This window comes from Impatiens glandulifera, chromosome 9, assembly GCF_907164915.1.
Source record: "Impatiens glandulifera chromosome 9, dImpGla2.1, whole genome shotgun sequence".
Taxonomy (NCBI): domain Eukaryota; kingdom Viridiplantae; phylum Streptophyta; class Magnoliopsida; order Ericales; family Balsaminaceae; genus Impatiens; species Impatiens glandulifera.
In genome coordinates, this window is record NC_061870.1 from 16,650,349 (window position 1) to 16,661,339 (window position 10,991).

Here is a 10,991-nt window from a genome sequence, read left to right on the forward strand (position 1 = left end):
CACTTTAATATTAAGAATTGAAATTGGAATTAGAATTCCAATGGAATTCAATATAGTGTAATTTGATAGTTCTCAATTCCTATCTTTTTAGGTCGGAATTATAATTCCAAATTAACACGTTTTTCATTATTTTGTCATGTTTAACACGTTTTTCACACATTAAACACGTTTTACACACGTTTTTTACACGTTTAACATATTTTCATATTTTGGCATGTTTAACACGTTTTTGGCACGTTTAACACGTTTTTGGCACGTTTAACACGTTTTGACACATTTAACACGTTTTTCACGTTCTTGACACGTCTAACACGTTTTTGACACATTTAACATGATTTTCACGTTTTTAACACGTTTAACACGTTTAACACGTTTTTGTCACGTTTAACACGTTTTGACACATTTAACACGTTTTTCACGTCCTTGACACATTTAACACGTTTTGACACATTTAACACGTTTTTCACGTCTTTGACATGTTTAACACGTTTTTGACACGTTTAACATGATTTTCACGTTTTTAACACGTTTAACACGTTTTTGACACGTTTGACACGTTTTTTTAATGTTTTGGCACATTTTGCACGTTTTGGCACGTTTAACAAGTTTTTCACATATTTAACACGTTTTGACGCGTTTAACACGTTTTTACGTTTTTGACACATTTAACACATTTTTTTTACGTTTTTGACATGTTTAACGCGTTTTCACGTTTTTGACACATTTAACACGTTTTTGACACGTTTAACACGTTTTCACGTTTTTGGCACATTTAACACATTTTTTTACGTTTTTGACACGTTTACCACATTTTTGACACGTTTAACACATTTTGGCATGTTTAACACGTTTTCACGTTTTTGACACGTTTTCACGTTTTTGACACATTTAACACATTTTTTTACGTTTTTGACACGTTTAACATGTTTTCACGTTTTTAACACATTTAACACTTTTTTTACGTTTTTGACACGTTTACCACATTTTTGACACGTTTAACACGTTTTTCACGTTTTGGCATGTTTAACACGTTTTTCACATATTTAGAACGTTTAACACGTTTTTGACACGTTTTCATATTTTTAACACGTTTAAAACGTTTTTAACACGTTGTTGACACGTTTCACATGTTTTTTTACGTTTTTGACATGTTTGACACATTTAACACGTTTAACACGTTTAACACGTTTAACACGTGAAAAACGTATATAACGTATAAAACGTGTAAAACGTGAAAAATATGTTAAAACATGTGAAAACGTGAAAACGTGAAAAATGTGTGAAAAACGTGAAAAACGTGTTAAAACGTGTAAAAAATGTGAAAACGTTTGAAAACGTGAAAAACGTGTTAAAACGTGTGAAAAACGTGAAAAACGTGTAAAACGTGTAAAACGTGAAAAACATGTTAAAACATGTGAAAAACGTGTGAATAATGTGTGAAAAATGTGAAAACTTATTAAAACGTGTAAAAAATGTGAAAACGTGTGATAATATGTAAAAAACGTGAAAAACGTGTTAAAACGTGTGCAAACGTGTGCAAACGTGTTAAAACGTGTGAAAAACGTGAAAAACGTGTGAAAACGTGTTAAAACGTGAAAAACGTGTGAAAATGTGAAAAAATGTCAAAAACGTATTAAACGTGCCAAAACGTGAAAACATATTTTAAAAGTTAACATTTTGAACCGATATTTTATTTTACAAACATTGGAATTAGAATTGAATTACAATTCTATCATTTTCCCAAACATAGGAATTGGAATTGAATTACAATTCTATCATTTTTCCAAACATAGGAATTGAATTTTAATTCAATTCCAATTCTGCAGAAAGGTCTATTCAAAATAAGAGTCAGGCGAGCACGTCAAACCCAAGGACGAGACTTTTAATCGATAAAAGTTTAAATGTGTTAGAAAAATTAAGATAGTTAATTTTCTTTCGGTTTAAATAACTTTATCAAATTTCTTAATTACATTTGCAGGAACAGCTTCAACCGAATCGGCTGAATCCACTAAATCGGCCAAACCATAATGCTCAACTTAATCTATCCTCTCGGATTAAACAAAATCGACCAAAGCATATGTTGAAGATAAGTCGGATCGGCTCAAACTCATGCCCGACAAGAAGTACTAAACCGAAAAATTCTGGATGGCTTAAAACATCGAAGATCATAAGGCCAATGGGAAAATTATTCAAAATAACAAATAATCTGAAAATGACGTAACGAAAATATCTCGGGAATATGCAAAGAAGGATCTGTTATAAAGCATGCGGCAAATCTAATGATTACAGATCTTACCCAAGTTTACAAGCAACCTTCACGGTGCAGGCGGCTACCCTCATGCATGACCGCCACATGTACAAAAAGCAAAGCTACCTACTCTAACCGGCCCGGCTAACCAATCAACAGATGAGAGAGAAATATGATCGTTGTCATATTTCCCATATAAAAGGGAGCCAAAGGCATTGAAGAAACAACAACGCGCGAGCAATCATTCCAGCATTCACCTAATCAAACCTGAAAAGCATCTGAGTTCATACAGTCTTCTTGATCAAAAGTAAAACAGTTGTAAACGTTAAATATTCTGTGAAAAAGTGTATTACAATACTGTGTGAGTATTGTAAAATGTGTATCGAGCAATAAATAAGACTCAATAATATTGTGGTGTGTAATATTCTATTAGTGAATATCCTTCTCACTGTTTGAGAAGAAAGGGTGACGTGTGAGAGTTTACTCCGAACATCCATAAAATTCTGTCTCGTGTTCTTCATTATTTTCCAGCTATACTATCAACCTAACCGAATCATTAATCACTCCAACCGAACCGAATTATCACCTTATTAACCCAACCGAATTTCCTCAGTCTAACCGATTTCTCTACTCTACCTTCTCTAACCGAATTGTGTGTGTTGCTTCAAGTTGAAACAGACACTTCTGCCATTGAACTCGGTTCAAGAGTTTGACAATTTGCACTACCATAGAAGAAGGCGGACTAGGAATACAAAGTTATGTTGAATGGAACAAAGCCCTCACCATCAAGAGCTTATGGGAGTTGGAGCAAAAAGTGGACTCCTTATGGGTCAAATGGGTGCATACAAGATTTATGAAAGAAGAGCAGAGTATCTAGACACGAAACATCAATGAGAGAATGGCATGGTCATTGAAGAAAAATCATAAAAACAAGAAAAAATGCCTTTCAAATGGTGAAAACCACAATTGGAAATGGAAGAGGGGTACTATTCTGGCATGATCCTTGGCTGGATAATATTCCCATTATATTCAAAGAAGAAATGCAAGGAAACAGAGTTAGAAGAGAATACATCAAGTACTCATTTAGAGACGTCTATGAAGGTAAATGTGATTCACTTTTGAGTCGTATTCCAGAAGGTGATAGAATCCTAAACCTAATGAGGCAGAAGCAACTTAATGATGAAATATGCTGGAAAATAGAAAGCAATGAGAAGTTTATTACAGAAAAGGCATGGGAAATGGTTAGAACAAGAGGACAGGAGGTAGATTGGCATAATGTGGTATGGTCTCAAAAGATTATTCCTCATCACCAATTTATTCTCTGGCTGGTATACAGGAAAAGGTTGACAACAAAAGACAGAATTCGAAAATACATAAACATTCCTGATATCAACTGTGTTCTATGTTCGGGAGTTGAGGAAAACATAAACCATTTATTTGGGGAATGCTCTTTTGTAATACAAATCTGGAGGATGTATGCTGCAAACATGAACATCATCAACTTTCTAAGAATATGGAAAGAAATCCAAGAGTGGATGAAGAATAAAGCAAAAGGAAGATCCTTCTATGTAAGTATGTTGAAATGCTATTTTGGTGCAGTAATCTACAATATCTGGAAAGAAAGAAATTCAAGAACTCACAGTGGAAGAAGTAGAACCGCTGAAGATATTTGGAGAGATATAACTTCAGATGGAAATGCACTCATTCAATCCTGAAGAGGAATCGAAAAGAATGAAGAGAATAGAAAGCTCTACCAGATATGGAATATTTCGTTTGAGAAGGTCACAAGTAGAATAAAAGTAAAAATGCTATAGGCTCTAATTGATTATTGTTATTGTCTGTAATTCAATTATTGTTTCATTGTCAAATCTAGAAATTGTGTAGATTTGATCTTAAACTTTTGTATTTTTTTCCCTCTTTTGAGTTTTTTTTAATGAAATGGTACTAAGCTGTTTTCCCCCCCAAAAAATAAACGGTTCTAATCTCTAACCGGATTAGTGCCAATTGGTATTTCACTTAATTAATTTTTTAATATATAATAATTATATAATGTTTATTTATATTATTTTTTTCTAACTAAATTTATTTTAAAAAAATATTAAATATTTTTTGTGTTTTATATTTATATATATTTTATATTCCGTAAAGTAATATATATATATATATATTTAAGAGAGAAAAAAAATAATTAAAAAGAAGAAATAATTGATGACATCATATATATATATATATATATATATATATATATATATATATATATATATATATATATATATATATATATATATATATATATATATATATATATATATATATATATATATATATAATTGAGAGAGAGAGGGGGTAAAAAAGAGGAGAGAATTGATGATATCATTATATATATATATATATATATTTTTTTTTTTGTTTTTTAAATAATTATTTTTCAAATTATCTATAATAAATTTATCAACTAAATTATTTAAATTATTAATTAAATATCATATTGTAATTACTTTCTTTGTAAAAAAATGAAATATAAAATGTTATATTAATTATTTAATATAAAATAATAATATATATTGATTAAAAGTTTAAGTTTATAATATTCTAGGATTGTCTAAATAATCAAGATTTACTAAATATTTACAACTCAATATGTAATATTTTTCATTTAATTAATTTTTCAAAATATAATAATTTTATAATATTTATTTATATTATTTTTTTCCTAACTAAATATATTTTTAAAAATATATATATATAATAAAAGAAAAAAATAATTAAAAAAGAGTAGTTAAGAAAGAAAAGATATAATTGATGACATCATTATATATATATATTTTAAGAAAAAAAAAGAGAGAATTGATGACATCATTTTCTATATATATATATATATATATTGTTTTTAAATAATAATTTTTTCATGATTTAAAATAACTTTATCAATTAAACTCTATAAATTATTAATTAAATATCATATTGCAAATACTGTCTTTGTAAAAAAATATATATATAAAATGTTATATTAATTATTTAACATAAAATAATAATAAATATATTGATTAAAAAATTTTAAGTTTATAATATTTTAGGATTGTCTAAATAATCAATCAAGATCTTCTAAATATTTAAAAAGTCAATGTTAATTATGTCATCTCTATGTAATATTTTCAATTTTATTATTACGAAGAAGATTACTACAATCTTCTTACGTTCTATATAAGTGTGTGAGGAATTAGAGATATTGGTAAAGAGAGAGAGATTGATGGAAGCTAAAGATACAGTCATGTTGAATATTGTGATGTTTCCATGGCTGGCTCACGGTCACGTCTCTCCATTCTTAGAGCTAGCCAAACGGATTGGAAAAAGAAACCTTACAATTCATCTATGTTCTACAAAGGTCATTCTTGACTCTATTAAGAAAAGAGTAAATCAAATCGACCATCCCTTCCTCCATTTCATAGAACTACAACTTCCATATCCTCCCGAGCTTCCTCCACACCACCATACAACCAATGGACTCCCTCTCCACCTCAACTATACACTCATGAAAGCCCTTGACAATTCAAGTCCCGCATTCTCTACCATACTCCAACAAATCAAGCCAGATCTAGTTATATATGATCTCCAGCAGCCATGGGTTCCAGAACTTACCGCTTCTCTCTCCATTCCTGCTGTTATGTTCCACATCACCAGTGTTGCCACACTTTGTCATGGCCTACACTCGACGATCAAACAAGGGGTCGAATTCCCATTCCCGGAACTGAATCCTCAAGACTCATATTGGGTCAAAAAATATGTTCAGGAAATGAAATCCGCAGAAACTAATGATAAAGAAAGGGTGTCTAACCTTTTCTCATACTTGAGATCTTCAGAAATAGTCTTATCAAAGACTTTCGGGGAGATTGATGAAAGATACGTGGACTATACGTCATCGATCTTAGGGAAAAGAGTCATTTCCACAGGCCCGTTGGTTAAAGATGGTGCAGAAGGTGACGCAATAAGTGAAAGCGGCAAACATGTAATGGAGTGGTTGGATAAGAAAGAGAAAGGGTCCACGGTCCTGGTGTCGTTCGGATCCGAATGCTACCTGTCAAAAGAAGAGAGAGAAGAGATGGCATACGGATTGGAACAAAGCACTGTAAATTTCATATGGGTAATTCAGTTTCCATTTGAGGAAAGGATTAGTGTTGAAGAATCTGTTCCTGAAGGTTTTCTTAAAAGGGTCGGTGAAAGAGGGCTAGTGGTTGACAAATGGGTTCCTCAAGCAAGGATCTTAGCACATGAAAACACTGGAGGTTTTATAACCCATTGCGGTTGGAGTTCGGTAACTGAGGCAATAGGATTTGGGGTACCAATCATTGCTATGCCTGTGCAATACGACCAGCCGATCAATGTTAGGTTAGTCGTGAACGCTGGCGTTGGGTTGGAGGTCTTTAGAACTGAGGATGAAGGGTTCAATAGAACAGAGATAGCACGAGTGACTAGAGAAATTGTATTGGAGGATAAAGGGGAGGAGATAAGAAAGAAAGTAAGATATCTGAAAGAGAAATTTATTAAGGAAGGGGATGATCGAGAGATAGATCTACTTGTTAAGGAATTGATTGGAATTTGTAGGAAACGCAACTGATCTTGATAATGTTGTTGTGTTTGGGTAGATGATAATAAATGATCACAACTGATTAAGAGAATATTTTAAGGTTGTTTCAAAATATTTTAGTTTGAATAAATTGATTTGGCAATATTTGAATGTCAAACTGTTAAAATAGGCTTCTAGTATTGAAGTGATTAGTCTTTATTTGAATTATCTAAAAGTTAGTGATTAATTAATTTATAACTATATTTATCAATGTTATAAAATGAGGTTAAAAAATAAGACAAGGCATTATTTTAAAAGTTTATAAAAATCAACTAAATTATTGTGGATGGAATTAAACAGAAATAAGTTATTATCTGATTTTCATCGTAATTAAAAAAAAGTTAAATGTCCTTGATACATTTCTTCCTCGTTAAATTTAAATAAATTAAGAAATTTATATATCTTTTTGCGACAACTTCCCGTAGTAATAAATAGACAATCTTCGTTGTAAATCAGGTCAAATCTATAAAGCTATCGATTGGATATGAACAAAATGAAATAACAACGAAGATCCTAAACATACTTGTTTGTCTCAAAATTTCAAATTCAGATTGAAATGTATTTGAGTCATCTATTTGACTGTGTGCTTCAACTAGAGATAAGCTCGCAATCTACATGAGAAGAATATTTTAACAAATCAATCATTTTGAGTGAAGAATCGTAATGTAGTTGTAGAACACAATAACTCATATCCTCATGGTAATGAGTTCGAGTGTGGTTATAATACATTTAAACATAAGTTCATTTGAAGATAAATACCTTATTTTGGTTAGAAATTCTTTGTTTCAACTTGTGATTGTCATAATTCTTAAATTGTTGCATTGGGAATTCATAAATATACATTTTTATAATTTTAAAAAATCTGAAATTTTCTTATTTCATTCAAGGCATTTTCAAATCTTAGGGAGGCTAACTCTAGTGATAGAAAAAAAAAAAACAAATTTCATTTTTAAACAAAAAGACCCATATGTCATGGGGACATTAAAACTAATGAAAAAAACGAAAACATTGAATCCATATTAGGAGCATTTTTATAAAAATAATAAAAATTCCATCATACTTGAATGCGTGAAAATAATCATTTTAGATGAAACAATAAGAATATTTGAGTGATCGGCTTATTTTTCAATCCCTTAGAAATATGTTGTGAGTTATCTTTTAACACAAGCTCTACCCCTTCCCTAACAAAATAATTTTATAGTTGTCTTGCATGTAGGAATTGTATGATCTAACTTGGAAGTATCGTCTTGAATTTGACTTGTTTGAATTTAGTATGATGTTGACTTTACTTCGTCCAAATAAAGGGTATCGCCCCAAATAATACTCATCTAGAGTTATTATAGTGTTAACGTTAATTCGCCAAATTCAGAGATCATCCTAAATATTACTCGTTTGAGTAGTATGATATTCACTTTACTTCACCCAATTCAAGGGTATCGTCCCAAATAGTACTCGCCTAAAGTTGCTATGATGTTAACTTTAATTCTCCCAATTATTTAGAGGTAAAATCCAAATTAGTACTCGTTTGGAATAACTATGGTGTTGACATTACTTTGTGAAATATAAATGTTGTCCCGAGTAGTACTCTTCTGGAGTGACTATGGTCTGAATTTACTTTGCCCAATGCAAGAGTATCGTCCTGTATAGTACTCGTCTAGAATTACTATGGTGTTGACGTTAATTCTCCCAATTCAAATGTATCATCCTGAATAGTAGTCGTTTGGAGCTACTATGGTGTTCTAATGATATTTCTAATCTAAAACATTATCTTAAGTAGTCCTTGTTAAGGAGTGACTAATAGATTCACTATATTTTTATTTTTAGAAATGTCCAGATATACATATTAGTAGTTGATCGAATCCCTTAGAGATGAATCAAGTCCACCAAGATCGGACCGCTGATTGAATCTGATAGGTGAAGGGATGTTACACAAGTCTCCCAAGAGATTCATCATGTTTGCTTTATTGTTTTATCATTTAAAATAAATGAGTTCGAAAGAAAGTATAAATTTGAAAGTTCGAATGTAGTGCCTATTTCTCAAGCTTGAAAATACATTTTATTGAAACAAATTGAGAGATATTGAGAGAAATCAAGAATTCTCACTATTTTTTAGATTCATAGACCCATTTCGATTTAGTGGGATCTTTCACACGTTTTTTCCCACCAAGATCGAGTGCTTTCTTAAAATTTTGTCAAAGTGGACATTTTATAAATTCTCATTTTCACTCCCCGGTTTTATATATATATTAATAAATCTCGATTTTATTGTACAGATTATTAAATAAATAAATTATTTTGGAGACATCGCTCAGTCAATCGGACTCCCCAAATAATTAATTTTGGAATAAAAAATAAAAAATAAAAAATAAGATAATAATTAGGATAAATTTGAATAATTAATTTATTTTATTTAACTTTCATTGTTATTAAATAAATGATTATTTTTAGAGACATTGTTGTGCCGATCACTTTGTAAATAATTAATTTTGAACTAAATAAACCAAAATATATAAAAATGAGTGATAAGTTAATATATAAATGAATTTAAATGAATTTATTTGTGATTATTATGATATTATTTGTTTTCCTAAATATTTTAGGAAAAGAGAAAGAAAAAAATAGTTATAAAAAAGTGATCGGAAAAGTGTTGGATCGGTGATGGCTCTAGTAAGACCACCAACGGAACAATGATAGAGCACACTAGACCATGTCATGTAGGATTGTCAACAAAGCCCAGACCAAGGCCACGATGTGCGCCTAGGCAGAACTCGACCGCGTGTTTGGGCCTATGCAAGTCGCTGACTGTAGAGCCGACCCTGATAATTGGGGGCTCAATGTAAATTTAAATTTTGTGGCCCCTAATTTTTTTTAATTAATAATTATAAATTTTATAATTAATATTTATATATAATATAGAATTAGTAATATATTATAATACGGAAAGAGATAAAAAAAGTTATATATATTGTATAATATATATTTAATAAAAAAAGAGAAAAAAGAAAAAAAGTAAGGTTAATAATATAATATATATATATATATAATTAATAATACTATTATATGAAAAATTGGGGGCCTATAAAGGTGGGGTCCCCTATACAACTGTATAGGTTGCTTTACCTTAAGGTCGGTCCGGTCTGGCTGACTAGCGTCCTAATGCAATTTTCAAATTGCTTGGGCTTATTCTACGTTTCTTGGTGGATCTTCAACGATTCTTCTGACTATCTATCGCGGTAGCCTCCAACTCTCCCAATAATTTCCTAGAATGTGTTTTTCTCCCTCTATTCTATACATAATTTAACTCTCAAAAATACTATGTCACTATCGGATGTGAAGAATCCAATTTAGCTAGCAATATTTAAAAAAGGATAACCATGGACTCTCTATTTAATTCAAAATTTTGTAGTTCTACTCTTAAGTATATTTTTTATAATGATTTTTTTTCTATTTCTAATCGTTTTGTGAGCCCAATTTCATTTAATCTATATATTGAAAATTTTAAATTATGTATGCGTTTGATGATTGAATTGAAACATTTCATATTGGAGTAATTCTAAAACTTTATGTATTCATGTTGTAACGGAACGCGTTAGATGATGTAAGCAATAAAGAACAACACAAATTTAACATGGTTCACCAAGATAAATTGGCTACGTACACCAGAAAGAGAGTTAAAACGTAAAAAACGTATCAAAAACGTACCAAAAACGTGTTAAATTTGTCAAAAAAGTGAAAAACGTGTTAAATATGTGAAAAAATGAAAACATATTAAACGTGCCAGAAACGTGTTTAACGTGTCATAAACGTGTTAAACGTGCCTAAACGTGTTAAACGTGCCTAAACGTGTTAAGCGTGTTAAAACGTGTCAAAACGTGTGAAATGAATTAAAACGTGTTATATACAAGCGAGTCAAAACATGTTAAATGAATAAAATATTTGTTAAATGAGTTAAAAACGTGTTGAATAAGTAAAAAAAAATGGAATTATAATTCCGACATAAAAAGATTGGAATCGAGAACTATAAAATTGCACACTATATTGAATTCCATTGAAATTCTAATTCCAATTCTTAATATTAAAGTATTTACCAAATATAAGAACTGAAATTGGACCCTCCAA

General features: G+C 30.4%; 1 protein-coding gene across 1 annotated transcript; it reads left to right on the forward strand.

Annotated features, from left to right (window-relative positions):
- Positions 1 to 5,498: 5,498 nt before the first annotated feature.
- On the forward strand, positions 5,499 to 6,863 carry LOC124915887 (UDP-glucosyltransferase 29-like). Its single transcript, XM_047456636.1, has one exon. It carries the CDS (start codon positions 5,499 to 5,501, stop codon positions 6,861 to 6,863), a length of 1,365 nt encoding a protein of 454 aa, XP_047312592.1.
- Positions 6,864 to 10,991: the final 4,128 nt, after the last annotated feature.